The sequence below is a fragment of the Sparus aurata genome, chromosome 11, assembly GCF_900880675.1.
Source record: "Sparus aurata chromosome 11, fSpaAur1.1, whole genome shotgun sequence".
NCBI lineage: Eukaryota > Metazoa > Chordata > Actinopteri > Spariformes > Sparidae > Sparus > Sparus aurata.
Window position 1 is genome coordinate 26,556,225 of NC_044197.1, and position 14,027 is coordinate 26,570,251.

The following is a 14,027-nucleotide window of genomic DNA, read 5'->3' on the forward strand; positions in this document are numbered from 1 at the left end:
ATCGATACATTTATCAGTACAGACATTATGGGAGTCTAGCTGCCCGGTCGTATTTGAAGGATACATATATAAAACCAATAAAACATAGTGGTGGGAAGTTGAGTCGAGTAACATTGGAAGGGTAATAAATCTCTGCATGGTTTTCATTTTAATGATGAAATTCAACTGACAATCTAATAAAGAGTTCAGGAGTCAATTATGAGGCTGCAAGACTGCAGACATCAGCACAAGCTGGCATCCGACCGGAGATTAAAAGAAAAAAAAAAAAAATGCTCTGTCGGACATTTAGTAAGTGGTGAGACAAAGTGAGACGTCTTACTCTCGCTGTGAACGTGTCCATGTTCTCCTGCAGGAACTGAACGGCCTCGTAGATTCGAGCCGGGATGGAGGAGAGGACCACGTCGAGGCTGGGCTCCGCGCTGAAGCTAGAGGCCACCTGGATCATCGTGTCTGGATGGAGGACGGAGCAACGTGGACGGAATTAAAGACATGATTTTTTTTTTTGGACTTGATTTGCTCTCAAGTCACTAAATCATAGTTAACCAGTACGTAACCTGTGTATTCTATGGTCACACAAAGATCTTTACGGAGCCCCTTAAGGGACATGGGGGGGGAAAAATGATGGGTGAAAAAAAAAAAAAAAAAAAAAAAAAACAATTGTTAGACATCTGTAAGACAGATGTAAAAATGACATCTTTTTTTTTTTTTTTATTCACCCATCATTTTTTTTTCCCCCATGTCCCTTAAGGGGCTCCGTAGATCTTAGTCACTAATTAGAACGTGATGTGTTCTTTAATATCATCATGAGTGATACTGATAATCTCTACCGGTGGTATTCAAATGTTTAGTGTTGTTCAAGGTGTTTACAGGCTAAGAAGTTAATTTCACTCAGCCAGCACACTGATATTTTCTCTGGTACAGAGTAACAAAGTAACACTTCATTTGACGCTGGACCTGAACACACTATTCAGTTCCACAATATATACGAATGTTAACAGTACAGCTGTTTGTCAATAGTATGTCTTTCTAAAGCAAAGCAGTCCATGACCAATATGAGAGATCAATAACAGAGATGATGATACTGGATCTCACTGAATATAATCATCAAATGTAAACAAAAAACACGGTCCTACTTTACAGCCTGCATCTCACCTATGAGGTTCTGCCACTCGGGGTCCAGGTCAGCTTGGTTGGCCAGGCAGCCCTTCATGACATTGGAGCAGTAGCTGGAGCAGGGTTTGACGGAGGCCAGGCCGCGACAGTGGGGGCAGTAAACCAGCTTCATCAGGGCCTTCCTGCACTCTGGACTCAGAGACACCTGAGGAGGTTTGACAAGACAGTCAGCATCTCCATCCTCACTCAGGCTCAGGGTGAAGGGTTATATCAAGAGACGCTTACTACTCGTGACAGTCTCGATGTCATTGTTGTGGTTTGTCGGTTCATAGTTGCCGTGTGAAGTGGCTGTTTAGCTGTCTATCTTTCAAAAGGGAACTTGCTCACTGATGGCCAAGCATGAGAGCGCAAACAGCACAAGTAAGAGCTTTCAACAGTAGAGGGCAGCATCGTCACATTTTAGGGGACACAGCCTCCGCAGGACAACAATGACGGCCCTCCTTATCGGTCTCCATACAGTACATGGTTTCTGTTACACTGTCAGCTCCTTATTATGGACTCTTGTCATGAAAGGTGTCCAGTTCCACAGGCGAGTTATTTTACCACCACATTGCACAGACGCGACGGAGGGACACTTAAAACCAGAGGCCGAAACGAGGGTGTGTAGTTCAGAGACGACACCAGAGAGTTTGGGAGATTCAGACCACGGTGAATTTTCCTTCTGGCCTTCTTACATGCGTTTCTGCGCAGTGTAATGTGTCCCACGCGCTCTTGAAAGTTGCATGAGATCTATAATCCATCACTGTCAACACCAAGTCTGCATTAATTTGTGTCAGTGTTACATTATCGCCCGTGTGGTAATGCGGTTTAAGTGCTGACTGATTTAAAAAAGTGTGCGCTCATAATGCAGCTCTGACTGAACATCGCTGCAGACACGAGTTTCAGCGGATCGATCGCTGTACTCAAGTCGGTTTCAAGAATGTGCTCCGGCTATTAAATTCATTGGATATGAATAGAAACTAATAATGGATGCCTGGAACTGCTTTCAAAGAAAAAAAAAAAAAGAAAAAGAAAAAAAAATGCAGAATATTTTTGCAAAAATGATGTAAAGCACTAAATATGTGAGTTCTGGAAAATAGGTTAAAACATGAGAAGTCACTGCTGTGGTCCTTTTTAAACTGCAGATTTGGGATGAGGCTAACGCAGTAAATCTAGCATACTTACATAAGCCCTATTAGCGCGGGACTAGTAATACCAGGGGACCTCATGGGATTTAGAAGTGACCCCCATACATCAGTGTATGCGTGCGGCGCGTTGGCACGCAATAAACGAGGTCTGCAGTTTACTTGAATTGACTGACATAATCTCCTGGATATGATGTGGAGAGGCCCGGCGTGACATCAGTATTTCAGAAAGTGTTTACAGAGCTTCTGTTCTTCAGCAGCCACATTCAGGATGCAGTTCGGAGTAGTTCTGCCCACTTTCTGCATGCGTTACCAGTTACAGACGCTTGTGGCTGCACTTGGAACACGACAACCTTTCCTTGCTTACGACATTCTGTGTCATCACTTTTAAATGTCCGGATAGTCGATCTCACAGCACAGCGGTTGATTTTCTGTTCGACATGTTACGGGCTGCAGTCATATTTCATACTTCTTCGTCTGTTTGATAACCAGCGGTGGGAACTGCTTTAATTGAGTACTGAGTAACTTTCGCTCTCGACGTTTTGACAACATTTTGGACTTCCTACTACTTCGATTTTCACAACAGGCTTGTTTATTTTGGTGTTGATGCATTCGAGGTGAATTATCGATCCTTTTCACTTTTGCATCAATGCTTTGTGCCTTCCCAGCATCACAAGACTGATTCCAACCTATCAAGTGCATCTCACGCACGGAAGACGTCTTGAGCAGGAAACAAACCAAGATGGACACTCGAATGGGGAGCAAAGTGTTAATGTCTGGAATCCACACACACCCTGCAGCAGGATTTTCTTATTTTCACACTTTGTTGCTGAGTTTGGGACACTTTACCAGCCCGAAATGTCGCTATTTGACGTCCTGGGAATGAGACTCAACAACCAGCCTTCTTTGCGGTGACTTTACGAAACAGCTCAATTAAATCCTACTTTGAATTACTGTAATATATGAGGTTCGGGTAACTTTTTCTACAGAGGAGGCCAGCAGAAATGTCCCTCAGAGATACATTTTACTGTTATACTACAGCTATAGGTTGAATCAGTGCCTGTACTTCTACGTGAGCAAAGAATATGTGTACTTTTGCCTCCTCTGCTGACATCTGAGATCAGACTAAACAAAGATAAAAAAAATACGACTCAAAATTAGCGATATGGTGAATTGCAGGAGACTAATATTTTCACACAACCTCTGTGTTTGGTGAAATATAATTGTTCACATGCGGTGGAATCTTTAGCTCACAAATGATGGACAGGGAAAAATACCACAGACATCACACCGCAATTCTTACAAAGTCATACTGCAGGCCCCCAGGTAATATCAGTCCAGTGAGAATAGAGCTTTATGGGGCATAACTGAAGAAATGAGGATGTAGTTTCATCCTTTACAATCACACGGTGACATCAGACATCTGAGTGCTGGGTTAAAAAAACTGCATCAAGAGCTGTAAAAAAAAAAAAAAAGCATCATGACACACGAAATCTGACAGCAGCGGTGTCATCCCGGCAAACGAGAGCTTTGTTCTGATGGCAGAGTGTGACGCTTCATTTTTGATGATCTTTGTGTTTTTCATTTTCAGGGCGGGGACATTTACTCTGACAGTTAGGGTGTGACAACCATGCATCCATCATATCTGCTTTCTTTGGACTCAGCCCAGCCCAACAAACACACACACACACACACAGACACACACACACACACACACGACATGTACACACGTTTTTCTGACTGGAGAGACACAAACACTGAGTTTCTCTCACACCAGCTCGCCCTGTCACTCTCTGTCAGCCTCACTGTGTCTCTCTGTACGTCTCATGCAAACAAACACACACACACACACTCACCTGCGAGACCTTCCTGACCACCTCTCCGCTCATTATCAGGCCCTGGATAAATGACCTGGCCGTGACAAAAGATCGGATCACCTTCGCCTTCATGTCCCGAGGGACATCTCCGAATGGCCGCAGCGTCTCCTGTTGCTTAGCAACACATTCGAGGTAGTCCTCTGACAGGGTGACCTGCAAGACAGAGAGGTGACAGAGGGAAATGTAGCATGGGTCTGTGGTTTTTTTAATATTTTGTTTGCCTTTATCGGACAACATGCAGTGCAGAGCTGACAGTAAGTGTGTGAGAGGAGGAGGATGGGCTCTTGTTATGGATCTAAACCCAACAACAGATGAAAATGAGCCAGAATAGAAACAGGTGCTGCTACAGCTTCACTATCAGACTTGTTTTTATTCATAACGTCACTCTTTTTTAATCATACTGTGCACCAGACTGTGATTCAAAATGTGTCCTCTAGTTGAGCTCGTGTCTTCACTCACGTCTGTGGGGACCGAGGCTTTGAAGGTGCGCTCCAGGAGGCGGGACCAGAACTCAGACAGGGTCTCGTCCAGGTTGACAGCGGAGCCCCGGTAGTACTGTCGCAGGTCGTTGTAGAGATCCCCGTAGAGACGAGTGTTCTGGGAGTACAGAGGGCCGAGAGGAGACAGCGCCTCCTGCAGGGAGCGCTCAGAGCGGCCGTGCAGCTCAGTGAAATAAGCTGGAGGTGGAGGAAAAGGAGAGACAGAAGAAGAAGAGTTGACAAGTGGAGAAAGGAAGAGGAGAACCCATATGGACATTTCTAAAACGAGCCACGTCACATCACGTTCACACTCCCTGTTTATGACCTGACCCCTCCATGTGGGGAGGTGGAGGGATATGGTGGAGGCAGCACAGGTGGTTGGCTGCCGAGTGAGTGACTGTGATGGGATTTCGAACGTTTGTAAGCACGAAAAAACTCCAGAAAATAGGATTCAGGGGGATTTAGGGGCAGGATTGGAATACTGTATAATCATAATTGTGTTTTCATCAGTGTGTAATGTCTTGAAACCGAGAATTGTCGTGTTCTCGTTAACTTAGAATGAGACTTTAATATCTACAAATCAGCAGGTTCTCTTCCTCTGAGTACATCATGTCGCACCGCCATGTTTCTATAGTAGCCAAAGGGGCGAGGGGTGTTTAGTTGGTTGCAATCTACAAAACACTAGATGCCACTAAATCCTACACACTGGACCTTTACGTGATAGTTAATTACGTAGATAAATATCCAATAATTAGCAATTCAAATGCTTTTGATGAATAAACGATCAGATTGCTCCTCAACAAAATGCCGATCTAACCTGACACTGAAATACGCATTCATTTGTTAAGGTTAATAAAAATGTATCTAATATTACTTTTATGACTCTCAGTTTACCGGAGTTTATTTTTCCCCCGTCAGGACAATCATTTACTCTCAGCACAGTCTGGCTGATTAGCACATAGGATTTACATGTACTTACCATTTTTAAAGGTTTCTTTGAAATGTTCTTTACAGCCAGATGGTTACAAAGTGACAGAGAGGTCAAACACAGAGAGTAAAGGCAGTGAGCTCCCTGTCTCTGCAGTGTGCTGGTCCGGGCTTCTCCCTTGTGCTTCAAAGGCAAGTGTACCAGTGCCAGGCTGCTCTAACCACAACCAGATGGGCGGCCACATTACTGCTACTGAGGTGGCCTGCTGCCTTAAGACTAATAATACTGTCCTCCTCCTCCTCCTCCTCTTCCTCCTCCCCTGACTAGTCTTCCTCCTGCTCTCTGTCTCTCTTCATTCTCTTTTATTTATTTATTTTTTGAATTTCGACTCACTTTTTCTGCTCACTACAAGCGACACACTTCTTACTCGCTGTATCTCTCTCTGTCTCCCTTTTGTTAGCAATGGCACGTCTCACTTTCCTTTCCTCCTCCCTCCCTCCATCCCTCTCTTCCTCTGATGTGCAGTGATCTGCAGACTCGGCTCCTCAGTGGGTCAACTGCTCATTAGCTGAACCAGCCACTGCCCCCAGGGGACACCCCTCTGTGTGTGTGTGCGTGTGTGTGCGTGTGTATGTGTGCGTGTGTGTGGGTGTGTGCGCGCCTCTTTGAGATTAGGGGATCGGCTTATCACGTTTCATTGTGTCTGGCTGACTCCGCTCTCATTATAACACCCAGTCAGGGGTCCCCTTGACGCACAGGACACAAACAACAAATCCTGCCTCTCGCTCGCTCTCTCTTTCTTTCTCTCTCCCACACACACACACACACACACACACACACCGACACTACTGAAGGTGCAGCACTGAGCGCCGAGCACAGTCAGAGTTTGGCCTAAACACAAATTCACAAATGCACAATACAATACAAATGTCACACTCCTCTGAGCCCACTGCCGAAGCTTTGGTATCGAGCTGAGCCAGTAATGAGAGTCTGTCCTGCGCGCGCACACACACACACACACACGCACACACACAACTTACTGTCAAAGCTCCTGTAGAGACCGTTGAAGACTGCCTGCAGCGACCTGCCGGCTTCTCTGATCAGTCCCTCTGTCTCTCGGGCGCTCAGGCCGGCCAGGTTCTCCTCCATGGTGCTCGTACAACAGGTCGGACCCTGAGGACACATCCTCAGATGTTCACCTGGCAGAGCGGGGAAGACACAGAGCTAATCACTTTCATTGTTTAATTCAATTTTCTACTTAGTTTAATCACTGAATGTGTCAGCCCTTTGACATGTCCATTTACCAGGAAACCAAACTAGTCTCAATATCATACTTCAATAAGTGAAAGTTAAAGACAAAGAAACTGCAGACGAATGTTGTCAAGTATAGCGACTTTTTTTAACGAGCAGCAGTTCTGATGATCTGAAAAAGTTCCAAGATTCGTTTGCACAGTTGATGCTCCGGCACAAGCTGTGACTTCTCACTTCTCTCTTCTCTTTGAAAGCGAGCTGACACACACAAATCCGGGTTTCCACCAGTGTATGTCAAGACCAGCGGCTGTTTGTCTGTGAATACATGTTAGAAGTCATGTTTTAACTGACAATTTCAGCCCAGGATCATTTAAAGTGGACTAGATAAGAATGGGTTAGATTCGGGACAGGGGATTTGTGTTTCACAGCGATCAGTATTTCATGCTTTGATACGCTATAACTAGTCAAAACTCTGGTTTAGTCCGGGACATTTAGGATAGGATGCAGGATTCGGGACAACTGCTTGTTATTCGGGAATGTCCTGAAATTTTCAGGACGTCTGTTCACCCTTAAGAGGACCTGAGAGCTGGACCGGCTCTTCTCTTTTGAGTGACAAACCCGCTCTCTGAAACCACCTCCGCCCCACTTCACCAGGCACAACAACTTTCCTTTAAAGGCCTGATCTAAAGAGGACTACATTTTATTTTAAACGTGTGATGTTGAATGTTTACCTCCGTCGTTCCGCTGTGTCAATTTCTCCTCATGGTCCCACTACTTGTTTTCTAAATCACAAATTGAATGCCATGTGTTTCTCCACTGGGGTTCTGCTACTTCAGCTTCACTAAGGGATGTGAGTGCCCCTCACACCGCTGCATGAATCATTCATGGCGCTCTCCAAATCCTTTTATATCTAGTTACCAGCCAGAGAAGCACTCTGTACAGTATATACCTGTACAGTACACCTGATTTATTTATAGCGGGCATTTTGGTTTTTTTGGCTGAGAGTCACTCATGACCAAATTTACTGTTTTCATATTAAAAGCATTAAAAAATATATATATTTGGATTTTGCAATTAGAGCCTGGTTTTAACCTGCCCAGTGGTGGAAGAAGGACTGAGGTGTTTTACTGAAGCAAAAACCACATTCATTTCAAGCAAAAGTCACACAAAAGTACAACTGAATGAGTATTAGAAGCACTGCACCATTCAGTAAATGTGTTATTCATAAATTGTTAGAATGTCATTGTGCAATACAACAATAACATTTTATTATAAACTATAACCTTTTATACTGTTGGGTGGTAATTCTATAGCAACACATCATATCTTGTACATTTACTATAAAGTTATGTTCTTAATATGAAATACAACCAGAGAATGTAACTCTGAAAATAAATGTTGCTGTAAAAAATAATTATTTCCCTCCCTGAAACATATTGGAGACGAGGGGCAACGTACTATAAACTCTATCTAGTCAAGTAAAGTGCATCAAATACGCCTTACAGCCCACTCCCACTATCAAAATAATGGCAAAGATTCCCAAAACCACTTAGAGGCCACAAGTGCAAACTGCAGTAATAAATGTTGAGAATAATAACATGTGTTTTTATTGACTCTTCCTTCCCTCCAGCCAACAGCTAAAACCTGAACATGACACGCCCAACCTAAACCTGACTTTTTCTGTCCTAATGGGGATCCTCCCACAAGGGAGACTAAAAACAGAGATATTTTTCACACACACACACACACTCACACACACACACACACACACACACATACATATAGACATACTTGCACACGAACCCATTGACATGCTTGCCAGACAGCCTAGAAAGCAGTCTGCAGCAACAGTCTCTTGACAGCCTGGATATGTGTGTGTGTGTGTGTGTGTGTGTGTGTGTGTGTGTGTGTGTGTGTGCGTGTGTGCGTGCGTGTGCATCTGGAAGGGTTAAGGGTGAGTATGTACCCTACAGCTGTGTGCATCACTGCTCTCTTTTTTTCTTTACAGGTCTTTGGTTGGTGTGCCTACATGGGTGTGTGCATTTTGTTTTGTGTGTGTGTGTGTGTGTGTGTGTGTGTGTGTGTGTGTGGGTTGGGGGGCAGAATTTGTCCATGAGGGTAAGTGGAGCAGAAGAGGAGACGCCTTCATCATCACTGCACCATGAATGTTTCATTGGCACTGGCTGGTGTGTGTGTGTGTGTGTGTGTGTGTGCGTGTGTGAGTGATGCGGAGAGACCTGCAACCATAGCAAAGTAAATTGCATCTTACGCACCACCTTACTTCTTTTCTCACATCCCTGTTTGACACGTTTTTAGACTTTTCAACGTTTCGCTTCATTTGAAACACGAGAAGGGAGAGTGGAAAACCAGTCTATAGCCGGAGTTGAACCCTAACACACACGCACGCACAGGCACACACACATGCTCCACAGATCAACCAGGACACTCATTAAACATTCTCATTTCTTCAGTGGTCCTCGAGTGTCAAGCGCAGGTCGGTCACACCATCCATCAAACTCACTTCCCTTCTAATCACACCTCTGGGTTTTTTTTTTTCTCCACTAAGCTGCGAGTCTCATCGTTTAAAGTTGGAGGATTTTGAAGATGTAATTGCATCCTCACACTCGAGCTGTGAATCTTCACACGACAATCCTGTCAATCTAGTTTCCGAAAAAAAAAAAAAAAAATCCTGGATCCGCAGCTGAAGTTAATGGGGTCTATTCTGGTCTGAGACCCGTCCTCCATCCAAGTTCCGTGAAAATCATTTCAGTACTTGTTTTATAATCCTGCAGACAAACCAACCAAACCAACCAATAAACAGACACGGGTGGAAGCCTAACCTCCTTGGCTCCCGGTTGGTAATCCAGAATTAGAGCTTCTCTTAGCAACATCAGCTCTACTGTAGATGTCAGTTTCGAGGTTTGGAGACTATTTCCACAAATAAATCCAAAAATAGCCTGAGTAATGGCGAAGCACCATCATAGGTTATACATCAAGTTCCAGCTTGACTTAAAATCAACACCTCTGACACGTTCTCCTCGAAAATCGAACATTATCGGAGAGGAGGAGTGTGAGGAGGCGGGACGCAAAGGTATCAATCAATACCAGTGTTGTCATTTTTCTAAAAAATGAACAGAGCGAGGACAGTTTCCTCAGCTGGGCTTTAAAACCACACCATCAGCGTCACACATGTGGTCCGGAGACAGCAGACGCCGTCTTTGGCCGCTCACTGCGCTGCAGCTAACGTTAGCATGTCGTTGTTGTTGTTGGTTTGCTTGCCAACCTAGGCGACGCAGGGCGTTTTACCGCAGACACATACGCTTTACTGCATTCCTGGGTTGCTGGGTAATGGAAGCAGCTGGCATCCTGCTATAAAACCTTAATTTACTTGAAAAAGACAGAACTGAGCACAGCAGTGACACACCAACACATGTTCCAAAAAAAAAAGCAAGCTTGCAAAACATGCCAACACATGCAGACGGATGCATTACAGGAGTCGGAAAAGACCATAATGAGTGCCTTGCTCAAGGGTTTTCCGGATGAGGAGAGGAGAGGAGAGGAGAGGAGAGGAGAATAAAATCAGTTTAGGTGATTTAGATGCTCACGCTGTTTTTGCCCTCAAGCTCCAGCATATATTTAGTCAAGTCCACATCCTGAGGGGCACACACAGGTTCGCACTACACTTGCGGGGACCCTTGTTGACTCAATCCATTCCCCGCTGCCTCGGGCCCCACTCAGTGGAGGAAAGTAGGATACTAAGAGCATTGCAGCAGAGAGTGGGTGAGAGGGAGGGACAGGAGCTGGGACCGACTGCAATGCTAAAAAGGCAGCGGACTGGAATATAAACTGTTTTTTTTCCAAGGATTTTAGTTACTTATTTCTTGTCTGCTGCAGTTTGAAAGTCTGAATATTTTCTTCTCGTTCCGCTCTTAATCTCTACTTGTCAAAATGTGATCCCGCAAAATAATCTCTCTCAGCCAGAGGATGTATAAAAACAAACCTACTCATGCGAGAGTGTGGAAGCATTAGGCGTACATTTTCATAGCGGCACCAGGGTGTTCTGGCTAATGTTAGCTACTGACACCTAATTTGATATGAAAGTACGCAAAAAAGATGAAACAAATAAACTGTGCTATTGAATTTGTTGTGTTTCATTCATGTTTCTTTCCTAAAAAAAACCTAAAAACTTGTTCTTAACCGTGTGGCTCGCTATGTTTCCGTCGACAATATTCCTTCATTCCGATTGAAGATTTCGGACCAACTCTTCACCTGCACTGGGTGTCATAGGCCCCGATGTTTACATGCATCAACAAATATAACCAGAAGAGCTGTGTGACATGCACAGAAGTGATGCTATGTCGCGAATTCCTCCTCATGGTCGGATTTTTCATCTCTTGTCGCATGTGCTTGATCAGCTCCCTGTCCAGGAAATGGATATCTATCGTCGTCTATGTTTAAAAAACTCTGCACAGTCGACCGGTTCACCTCAGAAACTGCCATCTTCGGTAAGTGAGAAAACATTCACCACTGAGCATTTACATCCAGAATGCGGGCGCGTGCAGGAAGAGCGCAGCCCGGAAATACTCAGGTGATATCGTTGACATGGGACAGTTTTCAGTTAGATGGCTTTATGGCGAGGGTTCAGATGATCCCTCTGCGCTGCGTGTTCGTATGGAACGTTTTTATTCTGTTTGGGCTTTTAAACCTATTATAATTGGATTTTATGGCTCCATGTAAATGCAGCTACTGACAGGGAGCCAAGTTTCCCATCTGGGAGGAAGACTCAACGAGGCGTTCAAACACAGATAACGACGCGCACTTTTCGGAAAGTTTCTCCCGGAAGGCATTTTTATGGTGCTGCGCTTTGTTGTACGCATGAAAGGCGGCGGACAGGAGAGCTCGCGAGAGGACGTTGAATCTGCACAGTTTTATCACCTCGACACACCTGGCTGAGTGACGCCCACTTAACGTCGCTCTCCTCCAATCTGTTGGACGAGAGTGGAGAAGCGGAAAGAAACAAAGACTTCACCCTGCACTTAATGAAAATATCATTCTAATTCCTAAAACCAAGTTCTAAACTTAAAAAAAGTTCACAGAAACACACACGCACTCACACACAGCTTCAGTATAAATATGCAGAGCGTTAGTTTCTACCCAGTAGTGATAAGATAAACTCCCTCTGGGCCGAGAAGTGTGATCCTTTGGGTCTGTTGAACGTACGCTTTCATTTTATTTCTACACTTTCAAGGGACCTGTTGTGAGAATAAAAACAGGAATGGCAGCAGAGGGAGAAAGGCACAGTGACAGCCGAATTCAATACAGCCCTGCGTCATGACTCTCCATGTGCTGCCTCTGCTTATATCTTTCAGCTGCTTAAGCTGTCGGCAAAATGAGCAAATTATGTAATGCGGAGAATATCTCCTCCTGAATATGATGAGTTCAGACGCTCAAATCGTCAGTGAAGGCGTGAGGACCTTCAGTTGCTTCCTAGAGAGACCTGATCAGCAGAAAACGATTCCCTGCGGCACTGTAAACAACGATGAAACCTGAGAGCGTGCGGCTACAAAAAGGAGTCGGCCTCACCTGATACAAACCGACGCTACCGGCAGTGAAAACACATCGACGATAAAAGGTGAAAAGGTCACGTGAAGAACCCTCTCGTTCACTCGCCTGCCACCGCTCCGGCGAGAGCTCACCTGGCTCTGCTTGCTCACGTCCAGTAACGTTCTGCCTCACATCAGCATAGTCATCATCACAATCAACCCTGAGTGCTCCTCAGATCAATCAGCCTTCTGTTTTCAGCCACCGCTCACCCACTTTTTCTTACATTTTCCCAGCAGCTCAGGGACTCAAACCATCAAACGCATGGCCCCAATCCAGTTTGTGTAGACTCTGAGTCAGGGGTGTAGTAAAGGCAATATCCATTTAAACTCAGATTATGAGGAATCCTTAAATCGGCTCGTTTGACTGGAATCCTGATGAGGTAAATCCTTTAGTATCGATTATGTAAAAACATCTGATGAAATATGAATGTGAATGAATTCATTTAATGGTCGATGTGATGCCAAGCAGAGATCACAGTTTCCCACAGCCCTCCTGGAGATGGGAGCTGCGTTGGACAGACTGCAGACCTGCGTCTGCTGCGGGTTATTTTGCACTTAATCATTAGTGAATGCATTTAATGTGAAACTTGTTTTTGGTTTTGCCTGCAGACGTACAACAGCTTGCACTTGTCGCCATGGCGACCACATCAAGACAACATCGCTCAGCCATTCATTTCCTTTTCCCATCAAAGGCATCTGGCTCTCACTTTCTTCCCTCTGTCACGCCCCTCCTGCTCCGTCTCCCTTTTTTCCCTGCATTCCATGTGGCAGCCCCGACATACCTGAGCCCGTCTCAACAAGTCAGAGCCGACGTCGGCACGTGTGCCAGGTGGGTGAACAGGTATCCTGCACCGCACTGCAGGCTGACAGCTGGCAGTGATGGACTGTAACTGAGCACATTACTCTAGTACTCAACCTAAGTACAATTTTGGCGCTCTTCACTGAAGGCTTCCATTTTCCGCTACTTTATATTTCCACTTTGCTACATTTTCAAAGGAAATATTTGTACTTCTTGAGAGCCAATGTTAGTTTTTACATTAGTTCCTTTGATCAGCATTAAATTTATAAAACACAGATTCTACAATTTAGAAAAATGCTGCATATTGAAGACAGGCCGAGGAATGGCCATCCCAAATTATATAATATAAACACGAGACCAAGGAAGTGCAGGGAGTAGACAAGTCGCCTTTCTGTTGTGGCATCTTCCAACGTATCCACAAGTTTGAACAGTTTTCTGCTCTCACCTTTACTTTCTAATATGGGACGTTACTGCTGACAACGATGTCTTGGAAATCTGGAGGACCTGCGCAGTCCTCAGCTGCTCCAACAGTAGTGACAAACTTCATCTTTGCGTAAATATCACATAAATTGTTAAGTAATAATTTCTGCCAATTTTGAAGATATTCCCTCATTGGGTATCTGAGATATGGCATTCATGAGAATAGGACGCCATGAGGTAAAAGTAACATTAACCTTTGACTTTTGACTAGTAAATTCTACTTGGTTCATTCTTGAGTCAAAGTGGACATTGGTGCTAAATTTGAAGTAATCCCCTCTACTCAGGGAGTTCTTGAAATATTGCCTTAACAAGA

The 14,027-nt window shown here is 44.6% G+C and overlaps 1 protein-coding gene across 1 annotated transcript in view; it reads right to left on the reverse strand.

The window, feature by feature from the left end:
* Positions 1–14,027, reverse strand: part of LOC115591049 (glypican-1-like) — a 46,258-nt gene that overhangs the window by 10,445 nt on the left and 21,786 nt on the right. The window contains exons 2-6 of the mRNA XM_030432669.1: positions 6,622–6,780; positions 4,634–4,851; positions 4,154–4,327; positions 1,153–1,318; positions 320–450 (exon numbers count right to left, since the gene is read on the reverse strand). Of these exons, the coding sequence (XP_030288529.1) occupies positions 320–450; positions 1,153–1,318; positions 4,154–4,327; positions 4,634–4,851; positions 6,622–6,780 (848 nt within the window). The remainder of the gene's footprint in view (positions 1–319; positions 451–1,152; positions 1,319–4,153; positions 4,328–4,633; positions 4,852–6,621; positions 6,781–14,027) is intronic.